The sequence below is a fragment of the Hylaeus volcanicus genome, chromosome 1, assembly GCF_026283585.1.
Source record: "Hylaeus volcanicus isolate JK05 chromosome 1, UHH_iyHylVolc1.0_haploid, whole genome shotgun sequence".
NCBI classification, from domain to species: Eukaryota; Metazoa; Arthropoda; class Insecta; order Hymenoptera; family Colletidae; genus Hylaeus; species Hylaeus volcanicus.
The window spans coordinates 26,450,433-26,475,102 of NC_071976.1; the positions used below are offsets into that span (position 1 = coordinate 26,450,433).

A 24,670-nucleotide genomic window follows, 5' to 3' on the forward strand; every position below is an offset into this window, starting at 1 on the left:
AATTAATTTCTATAATTTTATCATCTTTAATTTTCTAATACAACGTTTTATCGGAGATATACCATATTCGACAATCAATCATTTAATTTTCTTATCAAGACTAAAATAAAAAAGAACCAAACATCGTAAGAAGCTTATCCCTTGATTGAAAATTCAAATTTTTTTCCTAACACAGTATCCATAACACTAAACTTCACTCAATGTTGTCACTATTTATATCATTTCTCAAACATCACCTAGTCAGAATCAAGTGTCGGTGCCTCTACAGATTTATGTCAACGGTTATACGAAACACAATTCGGCCATTTGCAAATAAGTAGAATGAACTTCTATAGGTTGGACCGTTGTTTGGTACAGCGGGACCGCGCAACGTATTAGTCTTATGCGCAATAAATCTTCGAATTAACGTTTACGACAGACCAAAAGCTCGAACAATGAAATGCCTCGTCACAGAGTGATAAAGTCGAGCACATACATAGCTACGCGCGGCTAGAATGATCGTAATCCGGAAGTACGAAACCGTAATGCCACTGACCCCCTGAGTGAACGTCCGAATTTGGACTACGTGTACGTCTGTATCGATTCGCGTTACCCAAGCTGCCTATGGCTTGCTCCTTTCGACCTATTAACCTCGACCATGCTAATCGCCTTTGGAGGTTCTGATCTCCGTCAGGTTTCGATCTTTAGCTTCTATCAAAAAGTCTTAATTTTTTTATTTAGTTTGAATCTCCTTGATTCCACAGGATTAACAATATGGAACAACACATTTACCATTTTAAATGCCATACCACTTTAAATTGTAAATTTAATAGGTTTATCAGGTATATGTGTATTAGAGTGTCCTTTAAAAATAAAATCACCGTGTATTAAAGAAAAGTTACGAAGGTTTATATCATTAAAAACTGTCACAAGACGATATCAAACAATTATAGAGTCGTCACGTTGTCATTAAAATATTTTATACCAAAAAATCAAATGCAAAAGGTAATATTTTGTATTGGACACCGGCATTGAGAAATTGCACTTTTCTCTCGAAAGTCGAACTGCATTCTCGACGACTCGCCATGTTCCTCGAGATTTGCAAGAATATTTCCCGCGTTTGCATACTTTGCGCGTCGTATTTCCAAGACGCGACGTTATTAGAACTGGCGAGCCAGTGGAACACGAAGGTCTGTTATCGGACGAAATCCTTTCGAGACCTGTTCCATGTCAAGGGTTCTCAATTGGAGGTGTATTTCTACCCTCTACAGCTTGAGCAACATTTCCGGGCAACCATTTGGCAATTTAAAATATTATAAATGTACGCTATTTTTACCAACTAACGACAATCCTATGGGTTGGAAGTTACAGAATATAATTAAAATTCAGAAGGGATTCTAAACGATTGGGAAACACTGTCCTTTGCAATAGCCATTTTTACGACATCCACTACGATCAGGGATGGGATGAACGCGAAACGTTCGGGGAAATTGACTGAACAGTAAACCCTCCCCGTGGACCATAAAACCGAAATCCCAAACGATAGTCGTCCGTCCCACGAAGGAAGTGTTGAACGCCCATCATGATCCTGAAACGGGTGTAATGGATCCCTCGAATCGGTGAAACGAAGAAAAAAACGAAACCTTTTCGATTTACCGTGGACAGGAATCCATTGGTCGGCGATACAAAAGTCCCCAATGCTTGGGAAACAGTCTCGAACCCTCATTGGCCAGCGAGATCACTCGCCAGAGTTAGAAAATTGAAAGATGTTTATATTTTACCACAAACATTGGTTCAAAGGGCCTTGCGTATAAAAAATTTGTTGAAAATTCTATCATCAAACCTGTTTTAATATTTGAAGTATTATTAACTCTCGGAATATGGAAAGTCTTTCTTATTGAAGTTGATTTAACCAACCTCTTCGGTTTACGAGTACACCATAGAACAACGAGATCGACTCAGAAATCGTTTCTGCTGGATCGATGCATTTTCACCTTGAAGTGTTCCCCATCCCTCTGTCGAAGGTCGATGTCCTCCAGAGCTGGATCCAAGAGACGTCTTGGCTTTCTTCACCGGCAGGAAATTTGATTTTGAGGACATACCCGCGCAGTTTCCCGAGTCACTTGACCAGGCCTTTGCTCGACATTTCCGCGAGCTTTGTCGGCGTTTCTCCGTGAAACTTTTCCTCTGGACCTCGCCTTGGAGTCTGAAGATATCCCAAATATGCGGCTAGTAGACGATGTCCTGTGTTCCATCTCCTGGAGGAAGTTTCATATCCGATATGGACGCGTTTCGGTGTTCGCACCTTTGCCGTCTTGAGAATCGATCTTCCAAAATGACGGCCGCGAGTTCACGCGAATGTAAATATCCTGGTACGTCCTCGGCTACGAGCAAGGGAATAAAATCTCGTGCGAGGAGGTCTCAGTTCTGTATAAACATGAGTAACTTTCAGACAAGAGGAAGCAGATATTTGCTGTTATCCTTGCTGTCGCCAGTTTCAAGCAAACTGAGAATATTTTTAAACGATATTACTGTTTACTCGCGGAGTTCATATCTTTAGTCAGGGTTAAACGACAACGAAATTTATGATAATAAAAAGATATGCATCTGTTTATCTATTACTTTTTCATCTACATAAAGATGACACGCGTAATTGGACATCGTTGAGATCAATAAAAACGATTGTATCGCATATTTTATCCAATAATCATTTTTTGTAGGGGATACTAACAACGATGTGTTACTCGATCATATGTAGAAAGCATCATTGAATGAAATATGCAACACAAATTTTTGTTATTATTCCTAATGATGCCCAATCACAACCTACCCATCAAGAGTGTAATTTTTCAAAATAAATTATAAATGGTGGCCAGGTTCTTAACGAATTGTTATGAGAGGGAAAATTCAGCGAACGAACAAAGGAAGCAGATCTCCGTTTTCTGTACTACGTATTTAAGCGAATCACGAGGTAGTCGGGTTTTGATCGCCAATGGGGATGAAGCTAGAGCGCGACGATGGCTGCTGCGGCGCTCTCTAATCGTCCGCAAGCCGCTTAACCCAAACCCCTTCTCTCATCGGCCTCTTTCAGCAACATTACGGCGGCGGTTGGTACACCAGTTCCTCCGTCAGACCCTGAACCGCCGGCATTACCAACCGCCTCGATCTTCTCCTGCGTTAACCAAGACAAAAGTGAGAATTAACGTCCTCTGACGTAGCTCCTTCCAAATAATATTTAGACGTCATTGAATAGATAATGGTAATTAAGTGGTTATCATTGCTGTCATGCTTATTCTCATTCAGAAACTATAGTGTGTTTATTAGTAACGAAGCTTCCTAATAAGATAAAATATTTTAGCAAAATGGAAAAAGGAAGAAAAAAAAATGATAAAATTATTTTCTGAAAAGGGAAGAGTCACTTTCTAGCGAACAATTATTTGTTAGCGATGACAGCGTAGTTGAATTTTAAACAATTCATATTTATTATATTAAAGGTATACTCAACCTATCGAACACCACTTCATTCAACCCCTTCGAAGACAAAAGGATAGTTCCTCTTTGAGAAATTGAGCTTCCCCTTTCTCTATCCTTTACTTCCAAAAAGTCATCATTATTCTTATTTTGCCTCCCAAATCTTGTCCAATTTTCTCAACTATTCCATAACAAATCCCTATAACCCCCGCGTTCTCACAATTTGGGTTTCAAATTACATCTACATCCCCCGCGATCCATACGGATTTTTGGATCGTAATTGCGGCTACTGTTCCTCGTCCGTTCGCACATTGAGACAATATGGCGCGGGCGTCACGATTCTGAAAGTTCCCCTGAACGACTCCGCCCCCCCCCCCCCCATGAGTTTCCAGGACTGGTCCGGAAAAGTTCAAGCCGCGTGTTTTCGACAGAAGACAAACGACAGCGGTTCTTCCAGAGGCCGGCAACGCGTCAACGTTCATTTCTGACGGCGCCGTGACATTTAGATGATATTAAAATGAAATTTTACCCGACGCTGTCCCCAGGCCGGGCCGAGGCGCGTTTCAGTTTTTGACGCGCAGCTCGACTGGCAGGTTTGCTCGCTGGCCCGAAAGGGGTCGACGCGCTGGGGAAAAAAGTGTCGAAACGTGGACGCCGTTAATGGGTTCCGTCGACGAGAACCGTGGTCCTCTAGCTCCCAACACCGAGAGAAACGAACGACGCTCGTCTGACAGTCCTAGGGACCGTCGGTTTTTGTAAGCACCCCCCATCGATCGTACAACTGTGGAAGGGAAGGTGATTCTTCGCGAAAATATAAATCGTAAATGGGGAAGAAAGTATCTGTCCTTCGAGGTCTGTTATCTAGGAAAATTATTTGAAAATATGTGTGTTCGATTAGGGTGATTTTCTGGGTAAAGAATCTTAGGTTGGTATGCATGAATAATAATGGAACAATAAAGTGTCCAATTGACGTTTTGACTATTTTTCTTAGATTCATATACTCAGAATCTATAATAAGACTTACTTCATGTGTACAACATATTTGCTTAATTCTTAATTGTATGTGTTAATAACATGCATGTAAAAATTGTATTAAATTGTTTATCGAGATGTTTACTTCTGAATTTTTCAATTTCATTACCGCACAGATATGCACCTATAGTAAGTGAAAAAAAATGTGTGCCAGAAAATATTGGACTTCAAAAATTATATACCAAATTACAGCCCTATTTATAGTGTTTATCAAATAATCTAATGAAAATAACGGGCTGAATAGATATCAATATTTTTCTACTCCATAAATAAAGACGAGACAGTTACCTCCTGAGGTTAATCCTATTACATTTATTGCTCAGAATTGCTCTAAGAAGATTTCGAGTTATTTTTCTCTGTAACAAAAGATCTCTTGCGTGAGAAATCTCCCCCTCATACGGTTCCACCGCGATTGCTAGGCCACCCTATATATCATCGAGACGAGATAGCATGGCGCCGCCGCGGAGATTGAACGCTGAAATTTTAATGTCTTCTGTGCATCGAATGATCAGTTTTGAAGGATCGTTGCGTTTAATAACGCCGGCTACGATGGAAATTGATTAGTGTATCGGTTTCAGTTATGGTTCGAATTATTGCTTTCCCAAAGAGATCGAATCTGTCGAAGTAATAATTGTTGGCAAGTGGCAAAACGTCTTTTGATTTTCGCGCCAGCGTATTTTTCTCCTTTTCGTGACTATTTAATTAATCGCAAGCGTTAGGCGTCCGATTTTATCTAAAAAATGTAGCGCTCGTCGTGATTGTCATAGTTTGCGATAACAACGTGGAAATGGTCGGTGAACATCAAAGTTAAGTCATCCCTCGAACTTTTCGTTCTCGCCAAAGACTTTCCACAGGCTGAATCCGTGACGAAAGAAAAAAAAAGTAGACGTCGAGATTTCCTTCGAACTCGTTTAGGAGTACGAAGTTCACTTTGCATTTCACTCGAGAAATTGTTATCAATCTGAGAAGAGCATGCTTCTGGAAATTTTCGCAAACTCTCGGCGAACTTCGTTTCGCGAAATATTCGATTCTGAAGGGAAACGACGCGCTAACCTCGAATCTAGTTATGGCCTTACGTTTTTCAGTAACAGCAGGAGAGAAAGGGGAAAATTGAAAATCTAATAATCAATATTTAATTAATATTCTCAGTAAGTAGTTCAATGAAGTAACCAAAACAATTATGAAATTACCCACTAAAAGTCCTCAACAGAAAGTTGTTTAATTATATTCGATCTGTGAAAATGTTTAACTCTCTTTTCAATAGCACCCCTATTTACCCTTCCTGAAACTTTCCCCTCAGAGACTAACATGGTCTCGAAACAACGTTTCCACAAAAATGTCATCATTCGTTCCTCAAAGAGAATCCACGTTTGCATTTTCGCTTGCATAATCGTTTCCTCGAATTTAATATCGAGGAATTACTAACACGTCTGTCGATCTTGGAACAGTAGAATCAGTGATTCCACTTTATATCCTGTCCGTCGGTGGCTAAATCATTCGTGGTTCATTGGGACACCGTACCGGGACACCGGGGGCCGATGTTTTACAAATCCTGCTCGTTACTTACCACAAGCTGTTCGCGCCATGCATAATTCATCGCCGTGGCTCGTATATTTTATTTCGATCGAGGCCCCCGCTCGTCTCCTCGTTTCAATCAGGCCGTGGCTCTGGATGGCACGGTTTCTAATCCGACGGAATGCGTTGCTATTCTATCCAAGGCAGCGTTTTATCCCTCTTGTCGGAAGAAGGTGGACAGGCGTCATTGATTTTGTAACAAGATCGAGGGTGTCCACTGTTCTCATCCCAGTTTGTTCAACCCCTTTGAGGATAAGGAGATAATTTCTCTTCGAGGAATTGGATCCTCCGTGACAATGGGAACAGACCACGCTGGTGTGCTCGATGCCACTTGAGCCATCTAATCGCTTTTCGTTCACTGGGGTGGAATGTGATGATTGTACCAATTTTGTGCTCTTTGTAATGGCGAAGACACCATTTTATTGCTTAATATTTCGTTGCTTTTTTTAAGATTTTTCAGTTTTTTAAGATTCCATTATCGAGTCTGTTCTAGAATTTAAAATGTCACTCTTGAAAAACAAAAATTCTACCCCATCGAATTATTGTTTTCAGCCCCTATGTTGATGGTAGTTCACTTTTATAATATATTGTATATTTGATAGCTCGGGTCATGTCATTTAATTTTAATTAATGCAAATTTATTGTAACTAAGGTATACTCACCCCATTGAACAACTTCATTCAACCCTTTTGACGATAAAAGAACAGGTTCTCTTTGACTTTGAATTCAATTTCCTGTAACAATGGAACAGACGCGATCCTCCTTCGAATTCAATTGTGTTTTCACTGTACACATTTAATGACATTAAACTTCAAATAAATTCACATAAACGGAAACTTTTAAGGACGAACACCCTTCAGACTCTTTCACGATAAAGAATCCATTTTTCTTCGTGGAATGTGATTTCCCCTAACGACAGAGACAACGTAATTCTTCTCATACATTCCATGGGACTCTCATAAAGGAATTGTTTAAGGTTACATTGCATCAAGTAGAAATATCATTCTACTGTCTTTTCACTTATCTAAACCTAAGCAGTAAAATAGAATATTTCTATGGGCTTTGAAACTACCCAAAAATATACTGTTATTCCTCAACGTTTCTAAACTGAAAGTATGAAAAGATCAATGAACAAAATTTATAAATATACAAGAAATTAGTTTTCGTATGCTCTGCTTTATTTTATTAAAACCTTTTGCCACCTGTAGAGGATAGAAACGTTCAGAACATTCGAGACATCGTTCAAGAAAAACGAGTGCTGCCTTAAATATTCGATTGTCGCACTAATTTCCGAGACTTTCGAAACGAGCCACTGGCCAAATATTCAAGCTCGCTCGTCGAGCGAAAACTTCGCATGATCGAACCTTGAGAAAACTCGTGAACCTCCAATTCAAACAAAGTCGCTGTGTATTCTGCTTGCCTAATTGCTGCAAAAGCGACACGCGGACTCCGGTAGCGAAGTGGAAGAAGTGTTGACGAACACCACCGTAATAAGAAATCTTATTAAAGAGTAATGTCCCGTGTAAATTTGCTAAATGCAACCCCTCAAATTCATTAAACGTGCAAATTTGCGTTGCTCAGACGTCTCGCGCTATCTCGAGTCCGTTTTCTTGTCACGCTGGCCCTCCTGCAAATACAGCCGCCATCCTTAACCGTCCATGCAAACCACATGCAGTAGAACAAAGATGATAAACGGTGTTCCTCGAGTTCCCATTCTTGGAAAACAACTCGTTGCTCCATTTGCTTTGTGTAGGCTAATCAAATAAACAGCGAAAAAAAGCTCATGAATCGGTTCGCAAGTATTAAAAAGAATCACTTCACAATTTATTTTATTTAAAAATCGACCCCACCGATTGTCAGAACACCGAAATTATGGCGCCTCTGACCTACCAGAGAACTCACTAATCCTCCCCTAGCAGGCATCCAGCCTTAAACCCGCCTCCCAGTTGGAAACTATCCACCCACAAAAGAAGCCTTTACGTTTCAATTTGAACCGCGCCGCTGGACCGCGTAAAACTAAAAGCGACGACGGTCTAGCCTGCGACCCAATATTTCATCAGCCAGCCCTCCGTCACCGACAAACGAAAATTACCCCATGGTCGTTCGACGGGGGCTCGAGACGCTCCGCTATACGAGCGCTCATTAGCGGGGCGCGTGTTTAAAATGCTCTTTGCCGGTTAATCGCGACACGTGCCCGCGCATTTTTTTCCTCGTTCGCCCCGGGCGAAATCCGGGGGGCACGTGTCTCGCGTCACCGACCACCACCGACGACCAATCCTCTGCTCTGCGCAGGGAATCGTTAATGGTGATCGATAATTCGCCTCGAATGCACGGGAATCCGCGTGCAGCTACGGTCGAGGCCCGTTTACGTTGAAAAAACACGGTTAATCGCGCCGAGGGGGGGCGTGAAACGGGAACCACGAGGGACGAAAATGGCACGCGTCGAGACGTCGAAGCTCAGAGGACGCGCGACAGGCGTCGACATCGACGGAAGTGCGCGAGGGTGCCCGCCGAGGGTGGAAACGTCGAAGGTGGACAGGTAAAGAAAGAGGAGCGACTGGGACTGAGAGTCGAGGCGCGAGTGGTTCCCTGGGGTGATGTGGGGACTTCCGGGTACGTAATTACCGTGGATTATCGTGAAAGTGTACGCAAGGGGGGCACCTGGCCCGGGGGGCGTGCCACCCTGCAGGGGAATCCCCCGAGGGGGGTACGTGCCCGAAGGAGACCGGACGACGCGCGGTACATCTACATTTCCTACATGCTGCTGGCCGAACTTCATCTCTTCGAACAGGTAAAACACATTGGTTACCTCCCTGGAAAGATGCATTCTTTCCGTGGCTATAACACTCGAACACATCTCTGATGTGATATTTCTTTTTCAATGAATATATAATTCTTGTTTTGTATAAACGCGTATAAATTATATTCTACATAGGTATATCTAAAATAAAAAGGAAACGGCTATGTTGAGTATAACTAAGAATACAAAACATTTATGCAATTTTATGTTTTGCAAAAGTCTACTTTCTGAATCTTACTTTCGTTTGCACCGATCTCGACTTTTGACCCCCAAAACCGGCTGTACCCTTTCTCTTCTTTATTCCAGGAACTTTATTGAAAATTTCTCCACTTGAAAATGACGCCAATCTTGGTGTAAATCATGGCTTGAGGCATTTTTGGCATATTGTAAACCCGTTTTTAATCCCTAATTTTTAATTCCATAAACACTTGAAGCCCTGTTTATCTCCAATCTTTTTCATTGTCAAGATATTTACTTTTTCTCGCAGAAGCTTAAAAGAACATCAGAAATTGTTGAACATTTTCGAGGATCCCGTTGAATAACGTGCCCGCAACGTGACAAACTGTTGAGGATCCCGCCGTTTCGAGTGAATCCCTTTCGACTCGTGTCTTCCCATAGATCACGTAAATTCGCCGGCTTTGTTCCCGCGGGAACGAGTCTAAGGGAAGAGCAGTCGGTCGGAATCGTCGTGAAATCTCGGTGTACCGACGGGTAATCGGCAATTCCTCATTAGAAATCCTCGACGGTGCGCACGTCACCAGCTGCGCGACCACGTAAGTGTCAGACATTGATTAAGCTCGACACACCGCCGATTAAATACGTCACGTGGAACAGCGAACCGTTCGAAAGACGAAGCCCCTTGAATTATGAGAACCGTCTCGCCGGTTGATCGTTCCTTCGCCTACCCGCAAGACTCCCTACGAATGGAATCGATTCGATGGTAGACCGGGTGGAATTAAAGTAAGCAATTTAGCAACTTGGTTGAGTAATATTCAGCTTTGCCGTTTATTTTATAGAGCAATGTACAACATTTTTTGTTTACTAGGAAAATGAACACGATTGTAGAATTTTATGAAAGAACTCTGGGATTGTAATTATTTCTGCTAGACATTATATTATTCATTTTTTATTTTAACCCTTTGGCCTACAACGACGAGTTAGACTCGTAGTAAGGAATTCGAGGTATAAACAATAAGTCCGAGTCTGACTCGTGGTACTTCGTTCGGACTTCCTACTTTCCTGTTTTGCTATAGCCCGAGCAATCGGGAGATAATGTGTAGGTCAAGGGGTTAAGTGCAGACTTAATAGTTAACACGTAAATAATAATCGTTGAATCGATAATAATAGATGGAATGGATTTACCATGAGACAGAATATGTTAAATTTATCCAAATTAATTGGGGAAAGGTAATGCAAAAATTAGAGGGTAGTTAGAGAATCGGTTTTCGAACATGAATAGGATCAGAAGTTAACGTAATTGGAACACATACTGATGGTACAAATGTAGAGGCTATAGAAATTATCTGTCGGAAATTTCCACAGAACTAATTAAGAGAAATTAAGGGAATTTTAGGAGAAACAAGGTACATTTTAATATTCCAAACATATTATTTTAATCAAATATTTATAACATATGCGGGTCAGGTAAGCCAACCTCCTCGTGCATTTATTCAAATATGCGATAATAGAATAAAAAAAAATATACATATACGGAAAAATCGAAAACAATATTCATGTATCCAAATCAACTTACTTACGCTACACAAATTAATATCTGAAAAAACAGGGCAAACCTTTTAAAATCCAAATCTACCTTTTAGTTACCCGCCAACGTGCAATAAATTTAATCATTCCGTGAACAATCATCCGACGAATGGTGCAACTTCGAAAGTTTCCACTTTTGAAGCCCGTATCGCGACATTTATCAATTCTAATAATTAAATTGTCGAAGCGTTCGCAGGACACGCATTTAATTTCGCGGCGTGCGGCGCGGTTCCCACGCGAATTAAATTTTATCGCGCGTGGATTGAAATATATGAATCGGGAGTGTCGCCGGGGTGATTTACAACCGCATCGACGGACAATGGGACCGTCAACGGTAAGAGTTCTAATTAACCAACAATGTCGACGGGGCCCGTCGCGTTACGGTGTCGCGAACCTCGTTAAGTGCACGGGATGATAAATGAAACGCTGCTGGTATCATTCGCGCCATGGGAAGAGGGGGGGGGGTGGGTGGAAGGGGTGCAGGGCGCAACCGCGTTTTCCTTTGTCAATTACGTATACCGTGTGTTCCCAATATTATCGGGTACCATGCTGCTTGGCAATAAAGCAGTCTTCGCCAAGAGACATAATATTACGTCCTCGGCGCAGCCGAGGCGACGAGACACGTAATATGCCTCTTGCCGCGGGCGGGGTTGAACTTCGATTCGAGCGTGAGGATCCCGCGGATTTAATTGCATCGGAACGCGCCGCGAACGCTCGTGGAATTGATTTAATTACCGTTGTTTGCTCGATCCCACGGGGATAATTGAAAACGTCTGCGTTTTGACAGCGTGCGCGTTTTTCGTGCCTCGTACACGTTTCGAAAGGCATTTCCTGGTTGGGAAAAGATGAGGGCGGGAGCAGGGAGGTGTCTGTTTCAATGATTTTTTTATAGTTCTTGGGGAATAGTGTAACGATTATTTTTGGGGGCTGTTACGTTGTTGTCCATAAATTTGGTAGGTATGGCGTGGCAGTTGATTCAATCGAATATATTTTATTTAACAATATTAATCGTCGTAGTCAAGGTGAGATGTATAAATTCAAGTAAATTAACATATTATATGGTGGTCGAGCTGTGTGCTAGATATTGTACAAGATATTCTAATTATCAAATTTTATTATATAATTTTAACTACGCCAATATTGTAAGAAACAATGACCAATTCTTCAAAGGAACATCACAATTTATAAAGAACTAAAAGAAACACGTAGCCACAATTTCTCCTACTCAAATTAAACCGAAAATTCTAAAATTGTCGATACTGTCGGCCATTCTAACACCCAGGGTGATAGTGACCGGTTCTGCAATTGCATTCCGTCGTCCCTCGACTCCGAGGCCCGGAGCCATGTCGACGTAGACGCAAAAAAAGGCACCACGCGAAAATAAAAAATAACGGAGATAGAGGGAAATCGAACTACGTCGTTCGAGGAACACCGTCGATAACGCGCATTTGCGTAATTGCGCCACGGGCAACCGCGATAAGAAGCACGGGAGCATCGGCGAACGGCGAAAAACGCTTTACGTTTCACACTTTTTCCGGGCCATCTAGCCGTCGAATTTTCTCTAAACGCTTCCTTTCCCTCCGTCGCCTCCTGTTCTAGCCACTGGGTCACTCTCGCAGGTGCTCATTAACCCGGAAAATCTAATCTGCATCGAAAGTGCGCTTTTAAGACGACGCGTCCCCCCGATCCCGGGGAGGATCGATCGGTATCGCGCGATCTGACGTCTCATTGGCAGACGGGGCGGGAGATTATTTTCCTGAGGATTCTTTCCCAGGGAAATTGAAAGACCCAGTCGCAACGAGGGGAAACAAAATGGAAATTTAGATTGGAATGCATTATAATTTTCGAAGGCATTGTACGGAAGGCTCCTCCTTTGAAACAGTAAATTGATATTCGTTTTTTGTTAGTAAAAAACTTTGTTAATCTAAGAAGATGAGGTACGTGTCGTGAAAGTATGTTATTTCGAGTAAAATCGTTGAATTCGTTGATGCTACCTTTACACCTATTGGTTTGTTTTAGATTCTTGTTGAATTCAAGTAAAAAAATGGAACTATGAAATTAGTCTAACCCTATAAATGATTATAAGATTCCACTGTTGTGCCGTTCTTGGAACCTTAAGTTTCACTGTGCACTTGGAATGATAATCTAGATTATTAATATTGACTGTCGGGAACATTTACGATTGATCGATCAAATTTTTAAGAGAACACTTCCTTAGGCTTGATTTTGAAATCTTGCAACGTCATACTTACACTTCGATCCCATTAAAAATTGGCCATCGGTGGTGTGTGCTTTTGCGTGTGAATTCGCTGGACGATAAATCCAACATCGACCATCAAACTTCATCGTCCGCGACGCAGATACCCGCTGTTTCAATTAAACGTCACCGATTCGCACTTTCGACGAGCACTCCGACGAAAAGCATTTTGATGGATGCACCGACGCTTTTGGGGCAGGCTCCTTGCACCGTTGCACGCCACAATATTTCCCCTCTATTTTCCCTTGTTTTTTCTGTCAGTCAGACATGGCGCGCCATAAAACACGAACACCGCTTCGGGGCGTGCAACTACATTTAGTGAAATGATAGTTTTCAACAAACTAAATTAAGTTGGATCAGCCCTGTTTACATTTCTATTTACATTCTATTTACACAGGAGTTTACATTTTTTTTTATTAAATTTGCAGATTTATACCCTACAAATAGCTCTTTGGTAATTGTCTACTGTATAAATTTGTTGTTACGAATTTGTTTTTATTACACTCGATTTAATTAATTACATTGTTAAAGAACGCGATATTCGTACAGAAAATTTCTGATGACTTAAATACAACATCGCATTTGTAAGCATGACGTGTTTATATAAATAAATAAAAAAAAAATATATATATACATATCGAATTGAGTAACCTCCTCCTTTTCGAAGTCGGTTAAAAATAAAACATATTTGATTGAACAAAACGAACATATCCGTACCAGAAGTAATTTGTAGTTTGAAAGTTATTTTAAAACACCAATAGAATCATAAGTTTGTTAGAAATCCTAATGCAGCAGACATTTCAACGATGTAAGATGAAATTTATAAGAAAGGTACGAATTAGAAGTTAGAAAGGTACGATTGAATTTGTTGGTTAATGGAAAATGTCTCGAGAAGAAAAGATTTTGCGACGAATATTTCTTAATTCACTTGGGTCGTGCTCGATTTATTTTCATCGACGACCGACGGCGGGCGTGAACGCCAAACTCGCATCGTTGCTGTACATGGGAACCAGGCATAAATCACTTTTGCCCCAAGCGTTCGCCGCAATTCACGTCATCGCGATGACGAAACACCGTGAATGTTCTCTCGTCGTCGCGCGAAAAGTGTTCCGGAGAGAGAATTCCAGGAGAGAAAATTCTCGGAAAATGCTGCCCGAATTCTCGAAATTTTCCACGGAAAATATCGTGTAAAATTCTCGAAATTCTCGTTTGGAAAATATTCTGTTAAACTAGGTGAAATTCTATCGATAATCACCCGTGTGTTACGGTGATTTTGGAAACTTCGGAATATCCTGTAAATTTTGTCCATCGATGATAGGAAGCCAGGAGATCGATACACTTTGATTCATTTTTGAAATAATTACTATTTTTATAATTGAATAAAATGTTATAGGAACTAATTTGAAGAGCATTTTTGCATTGATGTTAAAAGCGAAGGATGCCTCCAATAGATTACGTAATTGATCAGTTTTGGAGGTCCAAAATAAAAAGGTTGGAGAAATAAATTAGTGTTTCATCCGAGTCTTGTTAGTGGACATTATAGCTGACCAAGGAAACTTTACCTTCGACACGAATTTCTTTACGAAGTTCCTCGAACTTGAAACAAGTTAATCGATGATGAGTATCCCAGCGTATCGTGTAGTTTAAAAGTTTTCTAACTCATAGCAACTAGACAGTAAGTTGGAAATCTACGATGACATGATCTTTTATATCTTCTAAGAATCCTGTATCGAAATTATCTGTAGACAAACTTGTATTTATACAAATTAAAGAATGGCAAGTTTGATATTCCAAACTATTATTATTTAGTGTCGTTTCAATACTTTTTTACAATTGAATCCGATAACATGTGATAAGAGTTTTTAATAATTCAAAATTATATATATGTGTTATTCATTCATAAGGAATTATAAATTACTTGCTTGTAATTAATTCCTAACGAATTATGAATTTTAATTTATAATCCAATCAAAATGAATTAGAAATTACTAATTGATAATTCACTTATAATATATTATCGTTCGTTATTAATTTCAGTAAATTCTTTTCACAGATTAATTCACTAAATTCAACTGTGACATTTATAGATTATAAAAACAACTCAAAATCAATAACTCCAAGCATAATAAAATACAAATAAATAATAGCTTGCTTGACACAACAAAATTATTCTTCACTACAGAAAAAGGTGACTCGAAAGACGCCAACCTACGAACCCAACGCACGTACTCTATTCGATGTTTACTTTCGTCGGAAATATTTGACCTAACGTCTTCATTTTCTGTTGCAGGATCTCCAATCGGAAATCGAGACACACAGAGACGTGTACGCGTCCCTGAACGGCACGGGACGGAAACTGTTGAGCTCCCTAGCCAGCCAGGATGACGCTGTTATGTTGCAACGACGTCTGGATGAGATGAACCAAAGATGGCATCATTTGAAGGCGAAGAGTATGGCCATACGGTGAGTGAGCGCCGTCATTTTTTACATTCTCTCCTCTGCACTCGTTGCGATGAACTCTCTCTGCTTTTTTTCTTTTCACCAATTAGCGGTGAGAACGATGACAGGTGGCACGATGAAGTTTTCAGCTCCTGTGAGCGGTAACAGGTGTGCCATTCCTAGATAGACGTTCTATTTTGAGTGCACACGAGATGGTACCTAGTAAAAAGTGGCTGAGAATTCACGATTCAGAGGGTAGAGGGTGGATGAATGAATTACATTGGGGTACGTTGAGGCAGGGCTTGGGTCTTGAATTGAGGGATGGAAGAGAGTTTGAGAATCAAAGGAAAATGAGAAAATGCGGTAGGAGAGTGGAGTTAAATTCACGACAGTGATTAGGAGAAAATAAAGAGTCTGCGTTGTAGTCTCGTTTTTTTCTAATTATCATTTTTATACGAGTTGCTTTAGATCCCACATTTTATGACTCTGATGAATACCTCGACGATGGTCTAAAATTTCAAATATTTACATATAATGCTTTTGAGGAACGAAATTATATTTGCTTGAAACCTCTGGCAACAAAATTCATATCTCTTTAAATTATTTCTGAAGCATTTCCTGCGTTTTAATAACACTTTGTTCTTGCCGGAAGACGCACTTCTTTAGACAAAATATGATGTAAAATTAATATAATATAGTGGAAAAGTTTAAACCAAAGTAATGAAAAATAGAAATAGATAACTGGACATGTTACGAAAGTTTTAGAACTGCTAAATGCATTATATCAGGTTTCCAATATATTTATGAAAATTCCCTTCTTGCTTGACGTGCACCATTCTCTCTGAACAATCGTCCTTCGAAACCTCGACGACCTCCTTTTATTATTTATCTCACTCTTCGACACATGTTCCTAGCAATAAAATGCACAAACAATAATCCACTTCAAATTCGCGTAAGAACATTTAGTCACAAAAACTCGACGCGCAAACGCTTTTTTTTCACTCTATATATGCTCACATCCGGAAACCTGATTTCGGATTCCATTTCGGTTGTCTGGTTCGATTTATTAATCCGTTGCATATTTGAAAAACACATTAAGCCTGTGTCAGTGCGGGGCTCACGCCGAAGGACGCTCGATTTACGAAAATCGGGGAAAAATGTCACTGCGTTACGGGTATCCGCACGGGGGAATAGTAACTTTTAACGCGAGAGGAATTCTAAATGACACTCGTACACTACGCTTCACCCCCCACCACACCTGGAAAAAAGTAAAGATACCGCTGGATATATATCTCCGATATTAACAAAATCCTCGCACATTTTCATATTCACTGTTTCTCAAACGAAATCCGACGTTTCCATGGAACGTATTCATCGATACAAGCAAAAGTCAAATCTACAATTTATAGTGCTTTTGTTATCGGAGAAAAGTAATCGTGGTGAATTATAACTGACGAGGCGCAGTATTTATTCGCAGAAGGGATTTTAAATGTTAAAAGAGTTCACTGTATTTGCACAAAATTGAAATACTATTTTGATTTGAAATACGCTACCGCTTTTTAATCACTAGGTACGCTAACTTAATTCATGTACCTTGGGCAAGACCTTCGCATATAATAAATACATGAAATTATTCTCACGAAGCTATAATTTATATAAGAAAAAGGAATCTTTTGATTATAAGTATTACCAACTTAGTTGCTCCTTAACCAATAATAAAAGAACATGAAAATTTGATGTATCAAGAAACCTAATCCTCGTGAATAATATCCAACAAATTTCTTGTATGCAAGAGTATTTCTTAACTGCCTGAATATGCTTCACATTATAAAAGAGGAAAAAGAATCTGTATTACAAAATAGTTTACCTCCCACGTACGAAATAAATATTTTTCATCATGAAATGAAGATAACACTGGACACAGGAGGAACCTTGAAAGAAGATTCACGAGTCTGCGAAACAACGGACCGAGAATTATTCTCGTGACAACATCGGCAGACCAATGGCTTTTGTCACGCGAACAATCCCAAAGATTTGCGAGCCTGGCGGAGGGACTGCGGGTGTGCACACGCAGTAGGTTAACTATGAACCCAGAAATTCTCAGCGCGCCATTCTCCTTTGATAGCGTAGCAGTTATGCGCCGCGGTAATATCCTTCGTAAGCAGAAATTGTTGCCGCGAAAATGGCAAACTTTGAAAGAGAAATATACGAAACCTTTGATGGCGTGTGGTTTGGCCGTGCTCCGTCTTCCCATCGGGTGATTCGTGGTAACGTCACGTGGGATTTCTTGCAAAACTTCGACTCGGAATTGACGAAGCAACTTTGACTATGTGTTGGGAATCCCCGCTGTGATCTGGCGCAGCTGCATCGTCGGATTATCGGAACGCATATTCGATTCTGATATTTCAAAATTCTATCGATATCGTCGGCTTGAATGTTATTCCTAGTTGTAGATTTGAATTGGTTTTTGTTGTTTAAGTAGTAACGTGAGCATTGTGTAACGCGGGTGGTTGCAGGCTCAGATTTGTAAACAGTAAGCACTTTGACCCTGAGAACTTCGAACTCTTATAATTGGACTTCAACTACTTCTGAGTCAGACTTAACATCAATGTAGTCCAAATACGTCTCCAGAACTAACGCGAAAATACGATCAAAATCTTCGCAAACATTCACTCTACCTTTTAGTTGTTAAAAAAGTACAAGTGGATAATTTGAAAACTTCGAAACTCGGCTTTGAAGTTTTTTTTCCCCGAGGTGCAACTTAACTAGCCGCAGCTTCGGGATTATTTTTTTACTTGCCAGCTGTTCGCAAAAAAAAACGATCACCGAGAGCGTTGCTCAGTTTCCGAAATTCGCGGATGAAAAATTACCAAGCTGCTCTTTCAACGTCCGCGTTGAAAAACTCCATTCATCTTTCAATTCTCGAAGGAAGATGAAAGGGGAGCATTGCTTAGTTCTTTGAAATTCCTGGATGAAAAATTACCACCGTGACTTGAAACAGAGAGAGAAAGGTGGAACGACAGCGAGAAAGCGAGATAGAATTCTAAAGTCAATGTTCATTTATTCCTCTCGTTTCGCTTAATCGATTCCCCATTTACCCTTTTATATAGAAGCCGCTGGAAAAACACGCGGGAGCGGACCGGAGTCTGAGTCAAGCGATCGATTTGCATCCGGAGCAGTTTATAATAAATCCACCCTGAAATCTTTATTCGGAGCATCGTCGAATTCAGTAGTTCTACTGGATTTTATAATATTAAGAGTTTTTAATCAAATACAAATGGCATATGGAATACATCTAATTTTTTAACCAATCTCTACGCTGAATTTTATTATTAAAAAAATAATATGTAAAGTCTCTTTTAGAAAACCCTTTATATTCTCCATTTGTAAAAATTTGTAAAAATGATTTTAATAAATCTTGGAAAGAATTCAATTTTCCAGTAGAAAGGTTGATAAACATCTCCTCTGTTTTCTTTAACAATGGAAAAATTAAACGAAGTCGTAGTTTGTTCATTTTCAGTTATTTTATATTCCCCGCCAAGCCTTTTTAAATAATTTAATTTCAGTTCTTTTCATTTTCAGTTATTCCATATTCACGGTAAAATACCTTCTCTTGTAACTTCCATTCATTATTCATTTATGCATTTTATCCGTCACGATGCTTTTTTTCTTATAATTTTAGTCTATTTCCTTCATTTTCAGTAATTCTATATTCCTCATCTTCCCTTATCTCATCTCTGCTTTTCCTTCTATTTCCAATTGGTCTACGTTCTGCTACCTTAAACTTCTATCATAGAATATACCTTCTCCTAATTCTTTTGGCTGATATTAAATTTAATATTAATACCAAAACACCTAAACCAAAGAAGATCGATCAAAGAATACCAACCCACTGGATAGCACCGAGCAAGCAAAATTTCAGTTCCGAAATCGATTTGCATCGAGGTAGTTTATAATAAATCCTTCTTGTATTCTCTTGGGAAAAGTTTGCAAATCCACGGAAACAACTTCCCTCGCACACGCAACGGAGAAATCTTTGCCCCGACGGCTATCGAGTTCTGTATGTCCACGGATTACCCTGCGGCCATATTGAAATTTTTATCCGTGGAAATTGCCAGTTCTTGTTTCTGCCGCGTACGCACGAGTTGCTCGGGCGGTCTTATCGGAGCTCCCTTTGCGGACACGGAGTAAAATGGTACCCACGGTACCATCTTGGGCTGGAAAACGGTTCGATTACGCTGGGACTCTTATGTTTTTGAAATAACTCCGTCGAAGATCCTGAGGACGCTTCATGCTGACGAGGTTAATCGAATTCTTGGGTTATTTGATCCTGACAACTCCCCTGACTCGTGTAATTTGACACTGATGATTCATGAACTTGGCGTTGGTGACCCTCAAACTTGGGTAATTTGATATTGACACCCCTTGACTCGTGTAATTTGACACTTCTGACTCCCCAGTTGTGTAATTGTCACTTGTGACTCCCTACTTGTGTAATTTGACACTTCTGACTCCTCAGTTGTATAATTGTCACTTGTGACTCTCCACTTGTGTAATTTGACACTTCTGACTCATAAACTCGACTTTAATGACTCTCAAACTCGTGCAATTCGATACATGACACCTCTTGACTCATGTAATTCGATATTGACAACTCCTGACTCGTGAAACTTGATACGTACACCTCTTGACTCGTGCACTTTGACTCTGATGACCTAGAAATTCGACAATAGCGATCCTCAACCTCGTTTTATTTAACTACTGACAATTCAGGACTCATGTAATCAACGTCGGCAAACCCACAGGCTACCCCCCGGCCATATTAGAATTTTTCTCCGGAGTAAATTCCCAGTTCTTGTTTCTGTCACGCACGCACGAGTTGCTCGGGTCTTATCAGAGTTCCCTTTGCGGGCGAAGAATAAAATGGTTCGCGCGGTACGTCCCTAGGCGGGAAAGCGGCTCGATTACGCGGTGGCTCTTATATTTTCGGAAGGACTCCCACGGAAATCCTGACGACGCTTCCTGCGACCGCGAGTAATCGGATTCTCCAGCGGGAACTTTACAGCGACGTTAATTCCAGACTTGGATCGGAGGTAAACTTCAGTCGGCAGGAGCGAACTATGCGGATCCGCGGCTGGAGCGAAACTCCCGCGGAAATTTTGCAAACGGAAGTTAAACGCTTTGACGGTGACCAAACCCGACGTTTCGAGGGAAATTTCGATGCACGAGAATGAAAGGCAACTATGCTGGCCGTAACACTGGTCTTGAAACAGAAACGGAGTGGGAAATTACTTTCTAAACAATACAAAATTCATACATGCACCTAACGCAAAGATTCATATTTTTTCTGGGTGGTAGAGGATCTGTCTCCACGTGACAGAGAAAATACATTGTTTAGTACACGAAAATGAAACAAATTTTAATGTAACTAGAAACCAAAAGAAACTCCAAATTACTTTTTGAACATAATCCAATCAACAATGTCACATACATCGTGCAAGTTACCAATCGAATCCTGTAAAATCCAAGATTACAAAAATAAACATTAAAGAAAGCATCGAATATTTTCGAAAATCTGACAGTGAAGGAAGTCAATCATTCCACGAACAGTTGCGAATCAATTTCATTCCAGCGTGTGTCTGCGTCCCGGTTCCGCGTTTCAATCCCGTCGGTGAATTTTAATAAAGCTTCGACTTCTGTTTGGACAGATGTAACGATTTGTTTTTGCGCTTCTCCCAAAACTGGTTGTTCCCTCTCGCTGTCATAAATGTGCGAGCTTTCTGCGAAGCGCTGCTTTACAAACGTTTATATTTTATTAGAGAATCCCTCAGAGTTCCTTACTGATATCTTGACTGTGTACTCTCTGGGGATATTAGACATCCCAAAGAGGAACAGGTTTAATAAACCTTCGACGATAAGTTCCGCTACAGAACGATGTCCTCCAGGAATTTGTCTCGTAAATACGAGAAGTTCCGTCACGGTCGCTTTAATCCTGCGGCCCCTGTCTAAAAGGATCTTGCGAATACAGGAAAAGAACTTCCGTTTAACCTCAGTTGACGAGGGAGCAACCGGAAGTAGAAATTTTTCTGCAATTGACTAGGTGCCAATTATGTGGCAATTATGTATCGAACAGTGGAGTGTTGGTCGCCAATATTACAAATGAAGATAGCGTGAGTTTTGTAAACAATTAATTTGATATTCTTCAAGCGTGTGAGGAGATTATGAAGGAGTTTCCAAAAGCAGCTATAGGAGTTACTTGAATAATGTCATTTTTTTTATGTTTAACAGTTTATACATTCGATATATTTTAAATTATTTGTGTTTTCTAACAAAACACAACTAGTACGAAATGTATGAAATTTTCAGCCAATTAAAGGTGATTCATACAATATTTTCCATATAACGTGAAAATATTCATACGGTCAAAGAATATTAAACGAATTGCTTGGAAATTAAAATGTATTTATTCGTTTAATCAATTTAATTACATCATATCAACCATTTACTATTCAAATCAAATTTATAACTAACCACAAAATAATTCCTCTCCATAAATATTAAAATTAGCATAAAATGCATGCAACGGGTCAACGTACGACTTCCACGAGACCCCCAAACGACGTGCTTCCACGAAGAACCGAAGATTCTATCTAGCAACTAACGAGGACACTTTTCCTCATTGGCGGTTTCAATGGCGCAAAACTCCGCGATTCCGATAACGGGGGACCAGACCTCTCCCGGAGAATTAATTTCAATCCTCCCCCTCTTCTCGAGAGCTCAAAGTGTTCGCAGAAAGAGCTGGAGGAGGAGGGAATCGTTCCGTCGTTCGCGGAAGGACTCGAAAATTTAAGTAGCGCCGATAAAGCGAAGTCAGCGCCGGGTTAACCCGGACAGAGTCGAGCAATCAGTCTCCATTAATTAGTACGAGGCTTCGAGCTTGATTACCGGAAGCGTATTCGCGCCGGGGGACAGGATGCAACGAAGCCTGCGAGAATCGGAAGCTCCCCAGGTCCTCTCCTCGTCTCTCAGCCTTGTTCTCGTGTTCCTACCCTCCGTGATCCTCTTCGATCTTTCATTCTTTTTTTTTTTTTCTTTTTTTTTATGCCTCTGCCCCACATGCACCTTTGTCTTTTCCATCTCCACGAACGTCAGGCATATTTATCGATGGCAAACGTTTCTATCTTCCGAGCGTTCGCGAGATCGTCACTCGGCGTCGGTTTCGGTCGCAATCAGGCCACAAATACCGCTCTGGAAATGCTGATCCCGATAATTCGACCGACGATCGTTTCTGGCACCGGTTTCACCGCGCCACTGGAGCACCAATACGGGCAATATGTTATATCACTGGCTAAAGTTTCGAACAAGCTTGCTAACTGGAGGGAGCCCATGCTGGAAGGGGAGGGACGCTGCTCTTCTATCGTTTATCCAGATTCGACGATCGAGATTGTTTTTTTTTTTTTTTTAAGAATCGTACTATGGATTCGATGCTCGGTAAAATGTTTCGTCCTTCGTTTCGTAATTGTCTTTCTTACCCCTTTTTATTTAGTAGTGACTTTCTGGGTTAATTTAGCAAAGATTATCGAAGATTTAACGATAAGATATGTATGTTATTAGACACTGTACAAAGGAATTATTCGTGTACAGCAGTCACAATGAAAAAGTGGAGCGAAGAAGGAGTTTCAAATATTCTTCATAAGAATTGTTTAGTTACGAAGCCCTGTAAAAGAAAAAAACTACAAAGGAAGAACGACCTGCGCAACGCACACGGTTCGCAGAGTTTCGTTAATTCTTGAAGTTCGAGATTTCCTGCCTCGTCAAGCATAAATCGATGAATAACGAGCATTTGATCTCCATTTAAAGAATAGTTTAGCTTAATTTCGAGGCTACTTCGGCAACAGCTTTCGTTCGCAGATGTCTCAACGTTTTTGCTCGCGCAACAGCTGTCCGCCGCTATTTGCCGTACGAATTACACAATCCTTTACCTCTCTTGTAGCGAAACTCGAGTATTTGGAGGAGGTCTACTGGAAAGAGAGAGATGGAATGAGAGTCGAGGCAAACTACACCGTTGCGAACAAACAAATAATCGGTTCCTTGAAGCTTTTTCGTGAACCCTCCGAAGAACAATGCTCTCTACTCCTGTATTCCTTTGTTGCGAGCACGTTGCGTTACTTACCAATGGGGATGGATTAATAGTCCGTACAAGCATGCTTTATGTTCATATAGATTTCAACCGTAGGGTTAAAGATTTTGTTTCTTGAATAAGCAAGATTTCATTTAGTGAACAGTATTTATATATTAATTTGTACGATTAGGTACTTATTTTTATAAAATAGTCTATATCAGCACTTTGTTATAAGCATTACATCTTGTACTATTATAAATTCGTAGTCCTTCAGGAATATAGAAAATCACAGTACAAGAGTCACCCAGAGGTTTCCCAGATTTAGAATTCGTATGACTTCTGGGGCGTGTCATTTTTACCCCAATCAGCTGATCGTGCGCCTGCGAACGCAAAAACTTCATCTACCTGTATCTCATTAACCAAACTTTCGATGCAAAATGATAAAGAACTTTTCGATTCGTATTTTCGCGATGAATCGATCCTAAACGAAGATCACCCGTTTCTTTTTAACCCTCCACCAAAGGCCGTCGCTTATACACCACAATTACAACTGTACGAAAATACTGTCATCGGCCTTTTTTCTCCAGTACCTCTACAATAACGTAATGTAAAAAAAAAACAAAAAACTAATACTCCCCTCAAAAGGTAGTACAATAAGAAAACCCTTTGAATCAAATTCATAAAGCGTGTTCGGTTTTGTTCGCCAACTGTATAAATTTCAGCGCGGAGCTGGGGCTACAATAAAAATCGCAGAAACTCTTTCCTCTCCGGCGACGTGGACAGAGATTTATAACGGGTAACCCAGATAAAAATCGGAGCGACGACTTTCGTTGCGCGCTGGTCCAGCGGATTTCGCGCAAACAAGATACCGGTAGCGGGTAAAATCAATAGCAGGTGCAATTAGTTACCGTGGCACGCACGCGAAAAGGGCAGGAGCCGTATCCGGTAGTCGGATACGCGGACCTTTCGGACTTGTTCAACATCCGGCCGTCGCTTTTTCCAACCCTCGTGCCCAGTCATTCGAGACCCAGAGTTTCGGAGGAAAAAAGTACGCGAAGCGCGGGAATTTGTAGGCGCGAATTAGGACGGCTGGGAAATTATTCGGGAGAAGAATTCGGAGATTCCCCATTGCGATAGGTTTATTCATTGTTGCAGAGAGTTTCTTGTAGATTTATTTATTGTTATTATTGTAATCGGAAAAAGGAACCGCGTAAATATTTAAAAAAATGGA

General features: G+C 40.5%; 1 protein-coding gene across 9 annotated transcripts in view; it reads left to right on the top strand.

Annotated features, from left to right (window-relative positions):
• Nucleotides 1-24,670, top strand: part of LOC128884643 (dystrophin, isoforms A/C/F/G/H) — a 572,670-nt gene that overhangs the window by 430,805 nt on the left and 117,195 nt on the right. For all 9 annotated transcript variants that reach the window (XM_054138171.1, XM_054138189.1, XM_054138199.1 and 6 more), the window contains one exon: nucleotides 15,169-15,341. In XM_054138171.1, the coding sequence (XP_053994146.1) occupies nucleotides 15,169-15,341 (173 nt within the window). The remainder of the gene's footprint in view (nucleotides 1-15,168; nucleotides 15,342-24,670) is intronic.